The 21,552-nt window shown below is 58.2% G+C and overlaps 1 protein-coding gene across 1 annotated transcript in view; it reads right to left on the reverse strand.

Moving 5' to 3' along the window:
• LOC149520909 (adhesion G protein-coupled receptor E2-like) overlaps positions 1–19,850 on the reverse strand; it is a 38,503-nt gene extending 18,653 nt beyond the window's left edge. Inside the window, exons 1-10 of the mRNA XM_089774865.1 lie at positions 19,838–19,850; positions 19,556–19,711; positions 18,724–18,879; positions 16,661–16,948; positions 15,837–15,992; positions 11,665–11,877; positions 10,894–11,049; positions 8,841–8,996; positions 1,395–1,742; positions 138–205 (exon numbers count right to left, since the gene is read on the reverse strand). Coding sequence (XP_089630991.1) covers positions 138–205; positions 1,395–1,742; positions 8,841–8,996; positions 10,894–11,049; positions 11,665–11,877; positions 15,837–15,992; positions 16,661–16,948; positions 18,724–18,879; positions 19,556–19,711; positions 19,838–19,850 — 1,710 coding nt within the window. The remainder of the gene's footprint in view (positions 1–137; positions 206–1,394; positions 1,743–8,840; positions 8,997–10,893; positions 11,050–11,664; positions 11,878–15,836; positions 15,993–16,660; positions 16,949–18,723; positions 18,880–19,555; positions 19,712–19,837) is intronic.
• Positions 19,851–21,552: the final 1,702 nt, after the last annotated feature.

Consider the following 21,552-nt stretch of genomic DNA (forward strand, 5'->3'; position numbering starts at 1 on the left):
GGAAAGCTGAGATAATACCTAGTGTTGCCATGGTTGGGGGGACTGAACTACCAACAGCAAAGGTATTTCTCTGGGAATTTCCATAGCGGTGGGGCAAAACACAGGGCAGAATCCCCGACAAATGGATTCAAACGTACCTGTGGAGAGCGACTCCTGCACGTCTCTGTTATTCCCTCGAACTTGGTGCTGCAGTTCATGCTGAGCACTTGGAGCAAGGGGGAGAGAGGAGCAGACGTTAGAACTTTCCCTTCACATTTTCATATCAACTCGCTCCTGCCTGGGGAGAAATCCCCGTCTGCTCCCAGTTAATAGTTTCACATGCGGCTGCTACAAACCTTCCTCCCTCCCCCTCTCACTCTGCCTCTCCCCTGCATTCACACTGAGTTTGAGGCATCCATGGAGGGGATGGGATGATGGGACTCCCTCCGATGGCAGGTGGCCCGTTGCCAATGGCCAGTAGCAAACCCCCCAATGGCTGGAGATGGGACACTCAACGGGGAGGGCTCTGAGCTACCCGGATCGTTGCCAGGCAGGTCTTGCCCACGTGCTCAGCGTCTAACTCCTGGGCCGTGTTTGGGGCCGGGACGGAATTTTCCCTCAGCTCAGACTGGCAGAGACCCTTGGGGGTTTCACCTTCCTGTGCAGCCCTCCAAATAGACCCCGACCCCCAGCTGGAGGTCAGGGGTCAGAGGTTAGGGGTGAGTTTGGAGTTGGTGAGGCTCCATGGCCTGCGATGTGCAGGAGTCAGACTATAGGATCCGGATGGTCCCTTCTGGCCAGGAGTCTATGAGTCCTCTAGCTCCTGGGGCCTGGCCCCACACCCATGGAGAGCCCGAGAGGACTATCCCCTCTGGAATCCAGACTCCCTGTCCCTGCCAGAGCCCACTCTTGCACCCTGAACCCCTCCCCCCAAGGCCTCCCCAGCTAGACCCACCCCCACCCCTGCATCCCATCCGCCTTCCCCAGGCCGGTGAGAGCCAGTAAGGGAAGGAGGGAGCAGGCCACTGAGAGAGGGGAATGTAGTGAGAGGGGCCTGGGGCCTCTGGAAAGGAACAGGCCGGGGAGTGGCCGGGAGGCCGTGGTGCAGCTGCAGTGGTTGGTCTCTGCTCTTACAAATGTGGCAGCACGGCCAGGGGCAGGGTGGACTGTCCAGAGCTCCGCCTGTTCCCAGCAATTTATTCCCAAACCAAAGATCGAGGGAGGGGAAATCCTGCCCCCCCCCATGTTGAGGGGTGTATTTGTGGGGGAACAGCTTCTCACAGGCTCAGTGTGCAGATTTGGGGCCTTTACTGCAGCTGGCGGCAGCCTCTGGTTCAGCATCAGGCCTGGGATGAGCAGTGAGCATTGGCGGGTGGTCTCAGCAGGGCAAGGTGGGGGGTCAGGGGAGAACTCACCCCGGCAGCTGTTCTCACTGGCGTTCGGGAATCTGGCTTTCCCAGAGCTGGACTCGTAGCCATCGGCGCAGCTGCAGTAGAAACTCCCAGGCAGGTTGTTGCAGGTGGCGTTGGGTCCGCAGTTTACTGGATTGGGCCCCAGACACTCGTCGATATCTGCAACAGGAGGGATGCTCTGCTCAGCTCTGGCAGGGAGACGTTCCCCGTTCGCCCCCCACACTGACCTGACAGCAGGAGCCCAGGACCCAGGTGACCGGTGCCCTGAGCATTCAGCACTCACAGGCCGGACTAATGACACTGAGCCCTGCTGGGCCGCTCTGGCAGCGTCATGGCCTATGACAGTGCTCTCTGGGCAGGAGCCCCTGCAGCCAGCCTGGAGCCAGTGTAAGGGCCCTGCCCCCTAACCCATTGTTTCTCAAACTGTGGGTCTCAACCCCCGGGGGGGTTGCGAGCAACTTAGACCGGAGTCGCGGTAGCACAAAGATTGAGAAGCCCATCTGTAGTCGGGGGGGGGGGGTTGCCCTCACAAAACAATAGTAAAGAATTAAAAAAAAAAAAGAATAAAATTTGCTGGACAAAAGTCAACATGGTTTCTGTAAAGGGAAATCCTGTCTTACTAATCTATTAGAGTTCTCTGAAGGGGTTAACAAACATGCGGACAAGGGGGATCCAGTAGATATAGTATACTTAGATTTTCAGAAAGCTTTTGACAAGGTCCCTCACCAAAGGCTCTTGTGTAAATTACATGACCATGGGATAAGATGGAAGGTCCTTTCTTGGATAGAGAATTGGTTAAAAGACAGGAAACAAAGGGTAGGAATAAATGGTAAATATTCAGAATGGAGAGGGGTAAGAACAAGTTACTCACCCTGTGTAGTAACGGTGGTTCTTCGAGATGTGCCCCGTGGGTGCTCCACTCTAGGTGTCGGGTCCATCACCTAGAAATAACGTGAATAGAACCCTTTTCCTCTGAAGCCCTCTGGGACCTTCTCTATCGCTCCGATGGATACTAGGCGATAAGCCTCTTGTTGCAGAAGATCCTCGTGAGATGGGTCCCTGAAAAGGGACGGGGATGGTGGGGTGGTAGGAGGGAGGGATGTGAATGGGATGGTGAGACAGGATCTTATCACCTCCAATACCCATTTGTCTGACGTTACAGCAACCCATTGATGGTAATAGGGATGCAGTCTGTGATGAAAAATGGGCTTGGCATCTCTGGCAACAACTGGAGTGTTCAGCACGCCCTCGACATGGAAGTCAAACCTGCTGTTTGGGCGCCCCGGCATTGTTCACTCTAGCCGGGTGAGGACGTCTGCGCTGTGGCCTCTGCTTAGAATGACCTTTATCATGAGGACGGTTTTGTTGTCTCCGGAATTGATAGTCATAACGTTTTTGGAACGGAAAATATCGTCTGCGGCGGAAAGGTGGGACGTACATTCTGAGAATACGTAAGGTTGTTCGCGAGTCCTTCCCTGTATGGAGTACGTCATCTGTTTTTTCTGCGAAGAGCTTAATCCTATCAAATGGGAGATCCTCCACCTTGGATTGTAGCTCTCTGGGTACTGCAGCCGTTGTTAGCCATGAGGCCCTTCGCCTGGATACTGCCATAGCTACTGTTCACGCCGCTGTGTCAGCCATATCACTGGCAATCTGCAGACCTGCTCTGGCACACGCATAGCCCTCTTGAATTATCTCATGGAGGAGAACCCTATCGGCCTCGGAGAATCGTTGTGCAATTTCCGTCAATCTTGCAATGTTATCGAAGCTATGATTGGACAAGAGCGATACGCAGGAGAAGCGTGGATGAAGAATACACCTTCCATCCAAAGATGTCTAGCTTTTTTGCATCCTTGTCAGCTGCCGAATTTCTGACCTGTGGGCTCTTTGCTCTCTGCAAGGCTGTGTCCACCACCAGTGAATTGGGCTAGGGGTGAGTGAACAGGAACTCTGCCCCTTTGGCTGCTATGAAATATCTTTTCTCAGCCCTTTTACACGATGGGGTAACTGAAGCCGGCGTGTTCCAGATCTCTGAAGCCGACTCTAGAATTGCCTCGTCTAGCGGTAAGGCCGCTCTGGACTGATGCCTAGGGTGCAAGTTCTTCCACAACTTATGTTGTTTCGCCTGCACGTCCGTTAGTTGAACTTCCTGTGACTGTGCCACCCTCTTGAATAGGTCTTGGAATTCACGGGCATCGTCCGGTGGTGAAGGATCCGCCACGAAAACTGCGTCATCTGGGGAGAATGATTGGACATCCCCAGGGGAAACTGCAGGTGTGTGCTTGCCTGTATCCGAAATTTGACCCTCCTCCGGATCAGAAAGGACTGATATTGAGGGGGCCTTGGGAAGGGGCAGCTTCGGTGACTGAGGTCTTTGATATTCTGGAGCATGTGGTGAAGATCGTCTATGATAAGGCTGATGGCAACAGCAAGAGTGGGAATGGGAGTGTGATCTGCCCTTCCTTATAGGGGCATGATAACTCCTGTGAGCATGATAATCATAGTCAGGAGATGATCTCCTTGATGCATATCTGCTGCCATGCCTGCTCTGATATGATCTGGGAGGAGAGCAGGTCGGCGAGCGAGATCTATGTGGAGAGACACATCTATAGGAGTAATTCGAGCAGGAGTGTCTATGAGCATTGCTATATGCAGAGGAATAAGCCCCCCCCGTCTGAGTGACATGCAGGTGGGGAAGGCTCAGGTGAGCAGTATGGTGAAGGCGACCTGGAATGGTTTCTAGGTGCTGATTTCCTTGCTGTCTTAGTAGGAACAGCTGCCCCGACTGCAGAGCAGCTGTCAGGTCTCCTGCTGGGTTGCCATGGTTACGCTCAGCACACACCGGCTGAGAATGTCTTGGAGGCAGAGAGGTTGATTGTAAAATCGGTACCCAGGGGTGGGAGGACTGAGCAGCTCTCGGCCCCGGCCCCGAGTGAATGGTCTCCCCCGCACGGAGCGAGTGCTCTCACACGGCACCGGGGGTGCTCCAGGGGAATTGCTCTCTTGCGGTGCCATCTGCCCTGTCGGCACCGTATCTACGGCGCAGTGAGCCGTGGTCTCCCGGTGCCACTGTCTCTTCTCTGGAGCGGCCAGTGCTCGCTCCTGTGGAGGGGTCAGGGATGCCTTTTTCAGCGGTGCAGACTCCGGTGCCGCTCCTGACTCGTCTCGCTGCTGCGGGGACAGTTCCTTGTCAGGCGGAATCGTTGGTGGCATTAGTGGCATGGCCAGCTTATCCCCCGAAAGGGTTCTGGTCCGTGCATGCTCCCTATGAGTAGGGGAAGCTGCTGCAGGAGCCGAAACTGTGCGCGGCTTTGATGATTCTGCCACAAACCGGGAAAGTGATTTAGATACCGGTCGAATGCCCACTGTTGCTGCCTCCGACTCGTCCTGACTCACCCGCGGCAGGGGGACGGCGGGGAGAGAGCGGGCAGGAGAAGCCTTTTTCTTTTTTGTTTTAGGCACTCCTGGGGATAGCGCTCTTCTCTTCGGAGCAGTTATTTGCTCCTGTGAAGTTTGTACAGGCTGAAGAGCCTTGTCGCAGAGAAGAAGCTTGAGCCAGAGATCTCTGTCCCTGCGCGCCCGCGGGGTTAATTTCAAGCAATGAGCGCATTTTGGGGGTACATGGGACTCCCCCAAACAACTGACACAGACTGTGTGACCGTCTGAGGCTGGCATAGCCTCTTTGCACTGGGAACACCGTTTGAATCCTGGTGTCCCAGGCATGATTAAATTGACTAGACAAACTGCCACACTGGCAGAAATTGACTAGAACAACGTCTTTTTTTAAATTTTTTTTTCCAAACTAACTAACTAATTAACAGGAAACAAACTACCGAACAAAGACTAACTATTTTACAATTCTTCCTGACAGGATTTGCTCTGTGTCTGAGGAGATCACAAAGCTCCGCCAGCAACCTAGGACGGTTGAGAGGAACTGGCGGGGGGGGGGCCGGTCTGCGCTCATGATCAAAGGCGCGAAAGCCGCGCGCTGCAGGGGGCATGCGCAGACCGGCCGAAGATGGCTCTGAAATCTTCCGACCAGCGGACCCGACACCTAGGCTACGTCTACACTGGCCCCTTTTCCGGAAGGGGCATGTAAATTTCATGAGTCGTAGTAGGGAAATGCGCGGGGGATTTAAATATCCCCCGCGGCATTTAAATAAAAATGTCCGCCGCTTTTTTCCAGCTTTTAAAAAAGCCGGAAAAGAGCGTCTACACTGGCCCCGATCCTCCGGAAAAAGTGCCCTTTTCCGCAGGATCTTATTCCTACTTTGAAGTAGGAATAAGAGCCTCCGGAAAAGGGCGCTTTTTCCGGAGGATCGGGGCCAGTGTAGACGCTCTTTTCCGGCTTTTTTAAAAGCTGGAAAAAAGCGGCGGACATTTTTATTTAAATGCCGCGGGGGATATTTAAATCCCCCGCGCATTTCCCTACTACGACTCATGAAATTTACATGCCCCTTCCGGAAAAGGGGCCAGTGTAGACGTAGCCCTAGAGCGGAGCACCCACGAGGCCACTCGAAGAAGAACTAGCGGTGTCCCCCAAGGGTCAGTCCTGGGACCAATCCTTTTCAACTTATTCATAAATGATCTGGAGAAAGGGGTAAGCAGTGAGGTAGTAAAGTTGCAGATGATACCAAACTGTTTAGGATAGTCAAGACAGAAGCAGACTGTGAGGGACTCCAAGAAGATCTCACCAAACTGAGTGATTGGGCAACAAAATGGCAAATGAAATTTAATGTGGATAAGTGTAAAGTAATGCACATCGGGAAAGATAATCCCAACTATCCGTACAATATGATGGGGGCTAATATGGCTTCGACAAATCAGGAAAGAGATCTTGGAGTTATTGTGGACAGTTCTCTGAAAATTTCCACGCAGTGTGCAGCAGCAGTCAAAAAGGCAAATAGGATGCTAGGAATTATTAAGAAAGGGATAGAAAATAAGACCCAGAATATATTACTGCCCCTGTATAAAACTATGGTACGCCCACATCTTGAATACTGTGTACAGATGTGGTCTCCTCATCTCAAAAAAGATATTTTGGCCTTGGAAAGGGTTCAGAAAAGGGCAGCTAAAATGATTAGGGGTTTGGAACGGGTCCCATATGAGGAGAGGTTAAAGCGACTGGGACTTTTCAGTTTAGAAAAGTGGAGACTGGAGGGGATATGATAGAGGTCTATAAAATCATGAGTGGTGTGGAGAGGGTGAATAAAGAAAAGTTCTTCATTAGTTCCTATAATATAAGGACTTTAGGACACCAAATGAAATTAATGGGTACCAGGCTTCAAGCTAATAAAAGAAAGTTCTTCTTCAAAAAGCAAATAGTCAACCTGTGGAACTCCTTGACAGAGGAGGCTGTGAAGGCTAGGACTATAATAGAATTTAAATAGAAGCTAGATAATTTCATAGCTGTTAGGTCCATAAAAGGCTATTAGCCAGGGGATAAAATGGTGTCCTTGGCCTCTGTCTGTCAGAGGCTGGAGAGGGATGGCAGGAGACAAATCGCTTGATCATTGTCTTCGGTCCTCCCTCTCTGGGGCACCTGGTGCTGGCCACTGTCGGCAGACAGGATACTGGGCTAGATGGACCTTTGGTCTGACCCAGTACGGCCGTTCTTATGTTCCGCATGGACAGGTGACTTGCTCATGTGACACACTCCATTTGGGGAGGTACTTTCACACGGGGAGAACAATGGAATTCCCTCCACAGGGCAGGGGTGTAAAAGGGCCCCAGAGATTCCTCCGTTTGTCTTCATTCCAGCTCATCACTTCTGAAGAATCTTTGCTATGAAATGGACCTTTGCTATGAACTGGACCAATGACCGATCCCGAGGGCGTGTTGCGGATACTTATCAAACTGCAGATCAATCCACCTCTGATACCAGCCTGCGCCAGGAACGGTGCATTTTGGGGGTGTAATTTGATTCCTTCAACAATATTACTCTCAAGCTTTTCTCTCTCTGGGTATGTCTCCACTGCCACCTTAGTTCAAACTATGGTGGCTAATGTAGGCATTCGAACTTGCAAAATAAATAAATATCCCAGGCTTTATTTGTATGTTCCCGGGCGGGCGCCATTTTTAAACTACCTGCCCGCAGCTACACACGGCACGGATTAGGTAGTTCGAATTAAACCCCTAATTCAAACTAACGTTATTCCTCCTGCTGCCTCACTGTAGGGGACCTTCAGGCTTGAGCTGTAAGTTGCCCAGTCTCAAAGCAATTTGCCCTAATTGGACGCTGTCACTGGTGCCACCAGAGACCCGCGACCTCACGCGCCCTGTAACTAGGCAGGGGCCAGCACGTCCAGCTCCTACGTGGGGTCACTGGGCCGGTCTCGCTGCCCAGACGCCATTGGCCGCTTCGCCAGTGGGCAAGAGCAGCCTGCGGAGCCTCCTAACACGCCTGCTGGTAACTACCAGGGTGCAGCGCGGGGCCAGGTTAGGCAGGGGCCTGGCTTAGCCTCACTGCACATCCAGCAAGTAGCCCCTTGAGCTACGCCTGCCCCTGAACTCTGAGCCCAGCGCCTGTCCCAACCCTGAACCCCTAAACTCAGAGCCCCTCCCGCACCCCAAACTCCTCATCCCCCGCCCCTCCCCAGAGCCAGCATCTCCGTCCAGATCCCTCACCCCTCCCACATCCCAACCCCCCGCTCCAACCTGCAGCCCCCTCCCGCATTGCAAATCCCTCGGCCTGGATCCGCCTCCTGCACCTCAAACCGCCTAATCCCAGCCCCACCCCAGTGTCTGCAGGGCCAACCAGAGCCCTCGGCCCCTCCTGAATCCAAACTGGTGGCAGAGAGTATGGGGCGAAACGAGCCACCAAGGGAGGGAATGAAGTGAGAGGGGGATGGGGCCTTGGGTTGATGAAAGCTGGTGACTCTGATCAGGACATGGCTGGGGCATCTGGTGCTGCGCCTGCTCCCTGCTCCCCAGGCCCACGGGGGGCTCTTGCAGCGTCTGGCCTATGACAGTGGTCTCTGGGCAGGAGCCCCTGCAGCCAGCCTGGAGCCAGTGTAAGGGCCCTGCCCCCTAGCCCATTGTTTCTCAAACGGTGGGTCCCAACCCCCCGGGGGGGTTGCGAGCAACTTAAGACGGGGGTCGAGGTATCACAAAGATTGAGAAGCCCACCTGTAGCGGGGGGGGGGGGGGTGGGCACTAGCAGCAGGAGGCTTCACACTTGGACCAGTGAGGGTCCCTCCCCTCTCCTGGAGCCTCCCTGCAAACCCAGCGATTTATTCCCAAACCAAAGATCGAGGGAGGGGAAATCCTGCCCCCCCCCCATGGTGAGGGGCGTATTTGTGGGGGAACAGCTTCTCACAGGCTCAGTGAGCGGATCTGTGGCCTTTACTGCAGCTGGCAGCAGCCTCTGGTGCAGCACCAGGCCTGGGATGAGCAGAGGGTGGGGAGGGGGTCCCAGCAGGGCAGGGTGGGAGCCAGAGCAGAACTCACCCTGGCAGCTGTTCTCTCTGGCGTTCGGGAACCTGGCTTTCCCAGTGCTGGACTCGTAGCCATCGGCGCAGGTGCAGCTGTAATTCCCAGGCAGGTTGTTGCACTTGGCGTTGGATCCGCAGTTTACTGGATTGGGCCCCAGACACTCGTCGATATCTGCAACAGGAGGGATGCTCTGCTCAGCCCGGCAGGGAGACGTTCCCCGTTCGCCCCCCCCCGCACTGACCTGGCAGCAGGAGCCCCAGGACCCAGGTGACCGGTGCCCTGAGCATTCAGCACTCACAGGCCGGACTCATGACACTGAGCCCTGCTGGGCCGCTCTGGCAGCGTCATGGCCTATGACAGTGGTCTCTGGGCAGGAGCCCCTGCAGCCAGCCTGGAGCCAGTGTAAGGGCCCTGCCCCCTAGCCCATTGTTTCTCAAACGCTGGGTCCCAACCCCTCGGGGGGGTTGCGAGCAACTTAAGACGGGGGTCGAGGTATCACAAAGATTGAGAAGCCCACCTGTAGCGGGAGGGGAGGGAAGGACGGGGAGGGGGAGGGGCTGCCCTCCCGTGACTAGCAGCACTTCTCTGACAATGCATCTCGAGTGGGGCCAGCCCCCAGGTGAGGAACTTTGCTGTGACCCTGCAGACCAGCAGGTCAGCGACGGCTGCTACGGACTGAGTCCCGCACGGACAGGTGACCTGCTCACGTGACACACTCCGATTGGGGAGGTACTTTCACACGGGGGGAACAATGGAATTCCCTCCACAGGGGAAGGGGTGTAAAAGGGCCCAGAGATTCCTCCGTTTGTCTTCATCCAGCTCATCACTTCTGAAGCATCTTTTCTATGAACTGGACTCTGGAAGACCGATGACCGATCCCGAGGGCGTGTTCCGGATACTTATCAAACTGCAGATCAATCCACCTCTGCTACCAGCCTGCGCCAGGAGCGGTGCGTTTGGGGGGTGTAATTTGATTCCTTCTACAATATTACTCGCAACCTTTTCTCTCTGTTTCTCTCTTTCCTGGGTATGAATTACCCTGGGAACGTGGCTGGCCCTCTGGGATCAGAAGAATCCGTTCAGATTGGTTCATACCCTCCCATCGGTGTAAGGAGGGTGCTGGTTGTGGCCCAGAGGTGCTGGGGTGTCTAAAGGGATTAGCTGGGTGACTCCTCGCTGGACAATGTGGCAAACAGCAGGGCCCTTTGTGACGGGCTTGGTGCCTCACCATGGGGGACCGTCAGGCTTGAGCTGTAAGTTGCCCAGTCTCAGAGCAATTTGCCCTAACTCTGAGCCCAGCGCCTGTCCCAACCTTGAACCCCTAAACCCAGAGACCCTCCTGCACCCCAAACTCCGCATCCCCAGCCCCTCCCCAGAGCCAGTATCTCTGTCCAGATCCCTCACCCCTCCCACATCCCAACCCCCCCCCCCCATCCCCCGCTCCAATCTGCAGCCCCCTCCCGCATTGCAAATCCCTCGGCCTGGAGTTGCCTCTTGCAACTCAAACCGCCTAATCCCAGCCCCACCCCAGTGTCTGCAGGGCCAACCAGAGCCCTCGGCCCCTCCTGCATCCAAACTGGTGGCAGTGAGCATGGGGCGAAACGAGCCACCAAGGGAGGGAATGAACTGAGAGGGGGATGGGGCCTTGGGTTGATGAAAGCTGGTGACTCTGATCAGGCCGTGGCTGGGGCATCTGGTGCTGCGCCTGCTCCCCAGGCCCACAGGGGGCAGCGCACGCTGGGCTGTATCTGTGGTCCATACAGCGCCCGTCCCAGGCTCAGGGGGCACTAGCAGCAGGAGGCTGCGAGCTGGGACCAGTGAGGGTCCCTCCCCTCTCCTGGAGCCTCCCTGCCAACCCTGCGATTTGTTCCCGAGGGAGGGGAAATCCTGCCCCCCCCCATGGTGAGGGGCGTATTTGTGGGGGAACAGCTTCTCACAGGCTCAGTGAGTGGATCTGGGGCCTTTACTGCAGCTGGCGGCAGCCTCTGGTGCAGCACCAGGCCTGGGATGAGCAGAGGGTGGAGAGGGGGTCCCAGCAGGGCAGGGTGGGGGCCAGAGCAAAACTCACCCCGGCAGCTGTTCTCAGTCGCGTTCAGGAAACTCGCTTTCCCAGTGCTGGACTCGTAGCCATCGGCGCAGGTGCAGCTGTAATTCCCAGGCTGGTTGTTGCAGGTGGCGTCGGATCCGCAGTTTGCTGGATTGGGCCCCAGACACTCGTCGATATCTGCAACAGGAGGGATGCTCTGCTCAGCCCGGCAGGGAGACGTTCCCCGTTCGCCCCCCCCCTCCCCCGCACTGACCTGGCAGCGGGAGCCCCAGGACCCAGGTGACCGGTGCCCTGAGCATTCAGCACTCACAGGCCAGACTCATGACACTGAGCCCTGCTGGGCCGCTCTGGCAGCGTCTGGCCTATGACAGTGCTCTCTGGGCAGGAGCCCCTGCAACCAGCCTGGAGCCAGTGTAAGGGCCCTGCCCCCTAACCCATTGTTTCTCAAACGGTGGGTCCCAACCCCCCGGGGGGGTTGCGAGCAACTTAAGACGGGGGTCGAGGTATCACAAAGATTGAGAAGCCCACCTGTAGCGGGAGGGGGGGGTGGGCACTAGCAGCAGGAGGCTTCACACTTGGACCAGTGAGGGTCCCTCCCCTCTCCTGGAGCCTCCCTGCAAACCCAGCGATTTATTCCCAAACCAAAGACCGAGGGAAGGGAAATCCTGCCCCCCCCCCATGGTGAGGGGCGTATTTGTGGGGGAACAGCTTCTCACAGGCTCAGTGAGCGGATTTGGGGCTTTTACTGCAGCTGGCAGCAGCCTCTGGTGCAGCACCAGGCCTGGGATGAGCAGAGAGGGTGGGCAGGGGGTCTCAGCAGGGCAGGGTGGGGGCCAGAGCAGAACTCACCCCGGCAGCTGTTCTCACTGGCGTTCGGGAATCTGGCTTTCCCAGTGCTGGACTCGTAGCCATCGGCGCAGGTGCAGCTGTAATTCCCAGGCAGGTTGTTGCACTTGGCGTTGGGTCCGCAGTTTACTGGATTGGGCCCCAGACACTCGTCGATATCTGCAACAGGAGGGATGCTCTGCTCAGCCCGGCAGGGAGACGTTCCCCGTTCGCCCCCCCCCGCACTGACCTGGCAGCAGGAGCCCCAGGACCCAGGTGACCGGTGCCCTGAGCATTCAGCACTCACAGGCCAGACTCATGACACTGAGCCCTGCTGGGCCGCTCTGGCAGCGTCTGGCCTATGACAGTGGTCTCTGGGCAGGAGCCCCTGCAACCAGCCTGGAGCCAGTGTAAGGGCCCTGCCCCCTAACCCATTGTTTCTCAAACGCTGGGTCCCAACCCTCCGGGGGGTTGCGAGAAACTTAAGACGGGGGTCGAGGTATCACAAAGATTGAGAAGCCCACCTGTAGCGGGGGGGGGAGGGAAGGACGGGGACGGGGAGGGGCTGCCCTCCTGTGACTAGTAGCACTTCTCTGACAATGCACCTCGAGTGGGGCCAGCCCCCAGGTGAGGAACTTTGCTGTGACCCTGCAGACCAGCAGGTCAGCGACGGCTGCTACGGACTGAGTCCCGCACGGACAGGTGACCTGCTCACGTGACACACTCCGATTGGGGAGGTACTTTCACACGGGGGGAACAATGGAATTCCCTCCACAGGGGAAGGGGTGTAAAAGGGCCCAGAGATTCCTCCGTTTGTCTTCATCCAGCTCATCACTTCTGAAGCATCTTTTCTATGAACTGGACTCTGGAAGACCGATGACCGATCCCGAGGGCGTGTTCCGGATACTTATCAAACTGCAGATCAATCCACCTCTGCTACCAGCCTGCGCCAGGAGCGGTGCGTTTGGGGGGTGTAATTTGATTCCTTCTACAATATTACTTGCAAGCTTTTCTCTCTGTTTCTCTCTTTCCTGGGTATGAATTACCCTGGGAACGTGGCTGGCCCTCTGGGATCAGAAGAATCCGTACAGATTGGTTCATACCCTCCCATCGGTGTAAGGAGGGTGCTGGTTGTGGCCCAGAGGTGCTGGGGTGTCTAAAGGGATTAGCTGGGTGACTCCTCGCTGGACAATGTGGCAAACAGCAGGGCCCTTTGTGACGGGCTTGGTGCCTCACCATGGGGGTCCTTCAGGCTTGAGCTGTAAGTTGCCCAGTCTCAAAGCAATTTGCCCTAACTCTGAGCCCAGTGCCTGTCCCAACCTTGAACCCCCACACCCAGAGACCCTCCTGCACCCCAAACTCCTCATCCCCAGCCCCTCCCCAGAGCCAGCATCTCCGTCCAGATCCCTCACTCCTCCCACATCCCAACCCCCCCATCCTCCGCTCCAATCTGCAGCCCCCTCCTGCATTGCAAATCCCTCGGCCTGGAGCTGCCTCTTGCAACTCAAACCGCCTAATCTCCAGCCCCACCCCAGAGTCTGCAGGGCCAACCAGAGCCCTCGGCCCCTCCTGCATCCAAACTGGTGGCAGTGAGTATGGGGCGAAACGAGCCACCAAGGGAGGGAATGAAGTGAGAGGGGGATGGGGCCTTGGGTTGATGAAAGCTGGTGACTCTGATCAGGCCGTGGCTGGGGCATCTGGTGCTGCGCCTGCTCCCTGCTCCCCAGGCCCACGGGGCAGCGCACGCTGGGCTGTATCTGTGGTCCATACAGGCCCCGTCCCAGGCTCAGGGGGCACTAGCAGCAGGAGGCTGCGAGCTGGGACCAGTGAGGGTCCCTCCCCTCTCCTGGAGCCTCCCTGCAAACCCAGCGATTTGTTCCCAAACCTAAGACTGAGGAAGGGGAAATCCTCCCCCCCCGCCCCCGCCCCATGGTGGGGGAACAGCTTCTCACAGGCTCAGTGAGCGGATCTGGGGTCTTTACTGCAGCTGGCTGCAGCCTCTCGTGCAGCACCAGGCCTGGGATGAGCAGAGAGGGTGGGCAGGGGGTCCCAGCAGGGCAGAGTGGAGGCCAAGGGAGAACTCACCCTGGCAGCTGCCCTCACTTGCGTTCAGGAATCTGGCTTTCCCAGAGCTGGACTTGTAGCCATTGTAGCAGGTGCAATAGAAACTCCCAGGCAGGTTGTGGCACATGGCATCAGGTCCGCAGATTTTCCGATAGGACGCCGAACACTCGTCGATATCTGCAACAGGAGGGATGCTCTGCTCAGCCCGGCAGGGAGACGTTCCCCGTTCGCCCCCCCCCCCCACTGACCTGGCAGCAGGAGCCCCAGGACCCAGGTGACCGGTGCCCTGAGCAATCAGCACTCACAGGCCGGACTCATGACACTGAGCCCTGCTGGGCCGCTCTGGCAGCGTCTGGCCTATGACAGTGGTCTCTGGGCAGGAGCCCCTGCAGCCAGCCTGGAGCCAGTGTAAGGGCCCTGCCCCCTAGCCCATTGTTTCTCAAACGCTGGGTCCCAACCCCCCGGGGGGTTGCAAGCAACTTAGACAGGGGTCGAAGTATCACAAAGATTGAGAAACCCACCTGTAGCGGGGGGAGGAGGGAGAGCGAAGGACGGGGGGGGAGGGGCTGCCCTCCCATGACTAGCAGCACTTCTCTGACAATGCAGCTCGAGTGGGGCCAGCCCCCAGGTGAGGAACTTTGCTGTGACCCTGCAGACCAGCAGATCAGCGAAGGCTGCTACGGACTGAGTCCCGCACGGACAGGTGACCTGCTCACGTGACACACTCCGACTGGGGAGGTGCTTTCACACGGGGGGAACAATGGAATTCCCTCCACAGGGCAGGGGTGTAAAAGGGCCCCAGAGATTCCTCCGTTTGTCTTCATCCAGCTCATCACTTCTGAAGCATCTTTTCTATGAACTGGACTCAGGAAGACCGATGACCGATCCCGAGGGCGTGTTCCGGATACTTATCAAACTGCAGATCAATCCACCTCTGCTACCAGCCTGCGCCATGAGCGGTGCGTTTGGGGGGTGTAATTTGATTCCTTCTACAATATTACTCACAACCTTTTCTCTCTGTTTCTCTCTTTCCTGGGTATGAATTACCCTGGGAACGTGGCTGGCCCTCTGGGATCAGAAGAATCCGTTCAGATTGGTTCACACCCTCCTATCGGTGTAAGGAGGGTGCTGGTTGTGGCCCAGAGGTGCTGGGGTGTCTAAAGGGATTAGCTGGGTGACTCCTTGCTGGACAATGTGGCAAACAGCAGGGCCCTTTGTGACGGGCTTGGTGCCTTACTATGGGGGACCGTCAGGCTTGAGCTGTAAGTTGCCCAGTCTCAAAGCAATTTGCCCTAACTCTGAGCCCAGCGCCTGTCCCAACCTTGAACCCCTAAACCCAGAGCCCCTCCTACACCCCAAACTCCTCATCCCCAGCCCCTCCCCAGAGCCAGCATCTCTGTCCAGATCCCTCACTCCTCCCACATCTCAACCCCCCCCATCCTCCGCTCCAATTTGCAGCCCCCTCCCGCATTGCAAATCACTCGGCCTGGAGCTGCCTCTTGCAACTCAAACCGCCTAATCCCAGCCCTACCCCAGAGTCTGCAGAGCCAACCAGAGCCCTCGGCCCCTCCTGAATCCAAACTGGTGGCAGTGAGCATGGGGCGAAACGAGCCACCAAGGGAGGGAATGAAGTGAGAGGGGGATGGGGCCTTGGGTTGATGAAAGCTGGTGACTCTGATCAGGCCGTGGCTGGGGCATCTGGTGCTGCGCCTGCTCCCCAGGCCCACAGGGGGCAGCGCACGCTGGGCTGTATCTGTGGTCCATACAGCGCCCGTCCCAGGCTCAGGGGGCACTAGCAGCAGGAGGCTGCGAGCTGGGACCAGTGAGGGTCCCTCCCCTCTCCTGGAGCCTCCCTGCCAACCCTGCGATTTGTTCCCGAGGGAGGGGAAATCCTGCCCCCCCCCATGGTGAGGGGCGTATTTGTGGGGGAACAGCTTCTCACAGGCTCAGTGAGTGGATCTGGGGCCTTTACTGCAGCTGGCGGCAGCCTCTGGTGCAGCACCAGGCCTGGGATGAGCAGAGAGGGTGGGCAGGGGGTCCCAGCAGGGCAGGGTGGGGGCCAGAGCAAAACTCACCCCGGCAGCTGTTCTCACTCGCGTTCGGGAATCTGGCTTTCCCAGAGCTGGACTCGTAGCCATCGGCGCAGGTGCAGCTGTAATTCCCAGGCAGGTTGTTGCACTTGGCGTTGGGTCCGCAGTTTACTGGATTGGGCCCCAGACACTCGTCGATATCTGCAACAGGAGGGACGCTCTGCTCAGCCTGGCAGGGAGACTTTCCCCGTTCGCCCCCCCGCACTGACCTGGCAGCGGGAGCCCCAGGACCCAGGTGACCGGTGCCCTGAGCATTCAGCACTCACAGGCCAGACTCATGACACTGAGCCCTGCTGGGCCGCTCTGGCAGCGTCATGGCCTATGACAGTGGTCTCTGGGCAGGAGCCCCTGCAGCCAGCCTGGAGCCAGTGTAAGGGCCCTGCCCCCTAGCCCATTGTTTCTCAAACGCTGGGTCCCAACCCCCCGGGGGGGTTGCGAGCAACTTAAGACGGGGGTCGAGGTATCACAAAGATTGAGAAGCCCACCTGTAGCGGGAGGGGGGGGGTGGGCACTAGCAGCAGGAGGCTTCACACTTGGACCAGTGAGGGTCCCTCCCCTCTCCTGGAGCCTCCCTGCAAACCCAGCGATTTATTCCCAAACCAAAGACCGAGGGAAGGGAAATCCTGCCCCCCCCCCCCATGGTGAGGGGCGTATTTGTGGGGGAACAGCTTCTCACAGGCTCAGTGAGCGGATTTGGGGCTTTTACTGCAGCTGGCAGCAGCCTCTGGTGCAGCACCAGGCCTGGGATGAGCAGAGAGGGTGGGCAGGGGGTCCCAGCAGGGCAGGGTGGGGGCCAGAGCAGAACTCACCCCGGCAGCTGTTCTCACTGGCGTTCGGGAATCTGGCTTTCCCAGAGCTGGACTCGTAGCCATCGGCGCAGGTGCAGGAGAAACTCCCAGGCAGGTTGTTGCACTTGGCGTCGGGTCCGCAGTTTACTGGATTGGGCCCCAGACACTCGTCGATATCTGCAACAGGAGGGATGCTCTGCTCAGCCCGGCAGGGAGACGTTCCCCGTTCGCCCCCCCCACTGACCTGGCAGCAGGAGCCCCAGGACCCAGGTGACCGGTGCCCTGAGCATTCAGCACTCACAGGCCAGACTCATGACACTGAGCCCTGCTGGGCCGCTCTGGCAGCGTCTGGCCTATGACAGTGGTCTCTGGGCAGGAGCCCCTGCAGCCAGCCTGGAGCCAGTGTAAGGGCCCTGCCCCCTAACCCATTGTTTCTCAAACGCTGGGTCCCAACCCTCGGGGGGGTTGCGAGAAACTTAAGACGGGGGTCGAGGTATCACAAAGCTTGAGAAGCCCACCTGTAGCGGGGGGGGGGAGGGAAGGACGGGGAGGGGGAGGGGCTGCCCTCCCGTGACTAGCAGCACTTCTCTGACAATGCACCTCGAGTGGGGCCAGCCCCCAGGTGAGGAACTTTGCTGTGACCCTGCAGACCAGCAGGTCAGCGACGGCTGCTACGGACTGAGTCCCGCACGGACAGGTGACCTGCTCACGTGACACACTCCGATTGGGGAGGTGCTTTCACACGGGGGGGGGGAACAATGGAATTCCCTCCACAGGGGAAGGGGTGTAAAAGGGCCCAGAGATTCCTCCGTTTGTCTTCATCCAGCTCATCACTTCTGAAGCATCTTTTCTATTAACTGGACTCTGGAAGACCGATGACCGATCCCGAGGGCGTGTTCCGGATACTTATCAAACTGCAGATCAATCCACCTCTGCTACCAGCCTGCGCCAGGAGCGGTGCGTTTGGGGGGTGTAATTTGATTCCTTCTACAATATTACTTGCAAGCTTTTCTCTCTGTTTCTCTCTTTCCTGGGTATGAATTACCCTGGGAACGTGGCTGGCCCTCTGGGATCAGAAGAATCCGTACAGATTGGTTCATACCCTCCCATCGGTGTAAGGAGGGTGCTGGTTGTGGCCCAGAGGTGCTGGGGTGTCTAAAGGGATTAGCTGGGTGACTCCTCGCTGGACAATGTGGCAAACAGCAGGGCCCTTTGTGACGGGCTTGGTGCCTCACCATGGGGGTCCTTCAGGCTTGAGCTGTAAGTTGCCCAGTCTCAAAGCAATTTGCCCTAACTCTGAGCCCAGTGCCTGTCCCAACCTTGAACCCCCACACCCAGAGACCCTCCTGCACCCCAAACTCCTCATCCCCAGCCCCTCCCCAGAGCCAGCATCTCCGTCCAGATCCCTCACTCCTCCCACATCCCAACCCCCCCATCCTCCGCTCCAATCTGCAGCCCCCTCCTGCATTGCAAATCCCTCGGCCTGGAGCTGCCTCTTGCAACTCAAACCGCCTAATCTCCAGCCCCACCCCAGAGTCTGCAGGGCCAACCAGAGCCCTCGGCCCCTCCTGCATCCAAACTGGTGGCAGTGAGTATGGGGCGAAACGAGCCACCAAGGGAGGGAATGAAGTGAGAGGGGGATGGGGCCTTGGGTTGATGAAAGCTGGTGACTCTGATCAGGCCGTGGCTGGGGCATCTGGTGCTGCGCCTGCTCCCTGCTCCCCAGGCCCACGGGGCAGCGCACGCTGGGCTGTATCTGTGGTCCATACAGGCCCCGTCCCAGGCTCGGGGGCACTAGCAGCAGGAGGCTGCGAGCTGGGACCAGTGAGGGTCCCTCCCCTCTCCTGGAGCCTCCCTGCAAACCCAGCGATTTGTTCCCAAACCTAAGACTGAGGAAGGGGAAATCCTCCCCCCCCCCCCCCCGCCCCATGGTGAGGGAACAGCTTCTCACAGGCTCAGTGAGCGGATCTGGGGCCTTTACTGCAGCTGGTGGCAGCCTCTGGTGCAGCACCAGGACTGGGATGAGCAGAGAGGGTGGGCAGGGGGTCTCAGCAGGGCAGGGTGGGGGCCAGAGCAAAACTCACCCCGGCAGCTGTTCTCAGTCGCGTTCAGGAAACTCGCTTTCCCAGTGCTGGACTCGTAGCCATCGGCGCAGGTGCAGCTGTAATTCCCAGGCAGGTTGTTGCACTTGGCGTTGGGTCCGCAGTTTACTGGATTGGGCCCCAGACACTCGTCGATATCTGCAACAGGAGGGATGCTCTGCTCAGCCCGGCAGGGAGACGTTCCCCGTTCGCCCGCCCCCCCACTGACCTGGCAGCAGGAGCCCCAGGACCCAGGTGACCGGTGCCCTGAGCATTCAGCACTCACAGGCCGGATTCATGACACTGAGCCCTGCTGGGCCGCTCTGGCAGCGTCATGGCCTATGACAGTGGTCTCTGGGCAGGAGCCCCTGCAGCCAGCCTGGAGCCAGTGTAAGGGCCCTGCCCCCTAGCCCATTGTTTCTCAAACGGTGGGTCCCAACCCCCCGGGGGGGTTGCGAGCAACTTAAGACGGGGGTCGAGGTATCACAAAGATTGAGAAGCCCACCTGTAGCGGGGGGGCGGGGGGGGGGTGGGCACTAGCAGCAGGAGGCTGCGTCCTGGGACCAGTGAGGGTCCCTCCCCTCTCCTGGAGCCTCCCTGCAAACCCAGCGATTTATTCCCAAACCAAAGACCGAGGGAGGGGAAATCCTGCTCCCCCCCCCCCATGGTGAGGGGTGTATTTGTGGGGGAACAGCTTCTCACAGGCTCAGTGAGCGGATCTGGGGCCTTTACTGCAGCTGGCAGCAGCCTCTGGTGCAGCACCAGGACTGGGATGAGCAGAGAGGGTGGGCAGGGGGCCCCAGCAGGGCAGGGTGGGGGCCAGGGGAGAACTCACCCCGGCAGCTGTTCTCACTGGCGTTCAGGAATCTGGCTTTCCCAGAGCTGGACTTGTAGCCATTGGTACAGGTGCAATAGAAACTCCCAAGCAGGTTGTTGCAGGTGGCGTTGGGTCCGCAGTTTACTGGATTGGGCCCCAGACACTCGTTGATATCTGAAAAAGGAGGGATGCTCTGCTCAGCCCTGGCAGGGAGACATTCCCCGTTCGGCCCCCCGCACTGACCTGGCAGCAGGAGCCCCAGGACCCAGGTGACCTGTGCCCTGAGCATTCAGCACTCACAGGCCGGATTCATGGCGACACTGAACCCTGCTGGGCCGCTCTGGCTGGGTCCTGGCCTCTGACAGCCCCTCCCCTACCCTATGCTGTGCAGGGGTCTCCCCAGGCGGCCTGGAGCTAGTGTCAGGGCCCTGCTCCCGACCTAATCACAGGGGCCGTATGGGGCATGGCCGCACCCCCTGCATGGTGGATCTTCTCTGCTCCTTGGACCAATGGGGTGGATACTTGAAACCCAAGTATCCCGTTTTCAACCAGGCGCCTGGTTGAACAGGGACCCTGGTGGCTCCTGGCAGCGCTGCTGACGGGGCCGTTCAAAGTCCGGTCAGTGGGGCTGGGGAGCTCAGGCAGGCGAGTCCCCACCGGTCCTGGCACCGCCCTGTGACTATTGGATTCTGATACGAAGAAGCCAAACAAGGTTGCAACCACTGTCCTGTGTCTGCACCAAACCTTGTGCAACTAGAGTTACCACATGGTTTCAAAAAAAAATACCGGACACACTTGATCTCAGATGGGAGGGTGGGGGACGGGGACCAGTCGGGAAGGGAGCAGGGCTGGCCGGGAGGGGGTCGGGAGGAGCGGGGCTGGTCAGGGGAGATCAGGGCCGGGACCGGCAGGCTGGAAGCCACTGACTGGACTTCCCCAAGAAGGGGCTGTCGCACCATTGGGGGTTCTGCCCAGGGACCAACGGGCCAGGTGCGGGTGCGACCTGTGAGACAGTGACAAGCGGTAACCTCTTATGTGTCAGCCTCCACTTGGGGAGGTACTTTCACCTTCACACGGGGAGAACCACGGAATTCCCAACACATGGGCAAGGGTGTGAAAGGGCCCAGAGGTTCCTCTGTCTCTGTCCTCATTCCAGCTCCTCACTTCTGAAGCGTCTTTGCTGTGAACTGGACCCAAAGAGACTCCTAACGGAGCTTGTATTCCAGAGACTCATAAAACAGTCGATTAATCTCTCTCTGCCCCAAGCCTGCACCAAGACCTGGGTAATTGGTGGGTGCAATCTGATGGATTCTCTCTCTCTCCCATTGGGGATTGGAGGATTCTGTTTTCAGAACGTCCCGTCTGCGTGAGGAGTGGCGCTGGCTGTGGCCAGGAGAATGGGACCATCTAAGTAGTTGCTCGTGTGACTCCCTGCTTGGCCAGCGTGGCACACAGGAGTGGCCCTTTGTCAGGCCCGGCCAAAGAGTTCGCGGGGCCCAAGGCAGGACGCTGGGTCTGGCCGGGCCACACGGCTCCCAGTCAGGGCAGAGAATGAGCGGCCAGGTGGGTGTGTCCAGGTGCTGGGCAGCGCGGGGTCCTGAATACACGGGACCCAAGGGAACCACCTTGTTCGCCTTGCCCAAAGGCCAGGCCTGCTCTCTGGGACTGGCTTGGAGCTTTATCCTGGAGGCCCCAGGCGTGGGCTGTAAGTAGCCCTGTCTGTGAGCGATTCACCCTGTTTTGAGCCTCCCAGTGGTGCCGCCAGAGACCCGCTACATCACACGCCCTGCACCTGGGAAGTGGCCAGCGCGTCCAGCTTCCACGTTGGGGGTCATGGGGCTTCTCACGCTGCCTGGACCTTACCGGCTGGTACGCCAGTGGGTAAGTGGGGGCAAGCGCAGCCTCCTACCACACCTGCCCCAGCCAAGGCACAGAACCTGCTGGACACGACCAGGACGCAGTGCGGAGCCGGGACAGGCAGGAAGCCTGGCTTAGCCTCGCTGCCCCGCTGACCA

This window comes from Pelodiscus sinensis, chromosome 31 (genome assembly GCF_052426305.1).
Source record: "Pelodiscus sinensis isolate ZL-2025 chromosome 31, ASM5242630v1, whole genome shotgun sequence".
NCBI classification, from domain to species: Eukaryota; Metazoa; Chordata; order Testudines; family Trionychidae; genus Pelodiscus; species Pelodiscus sinensis.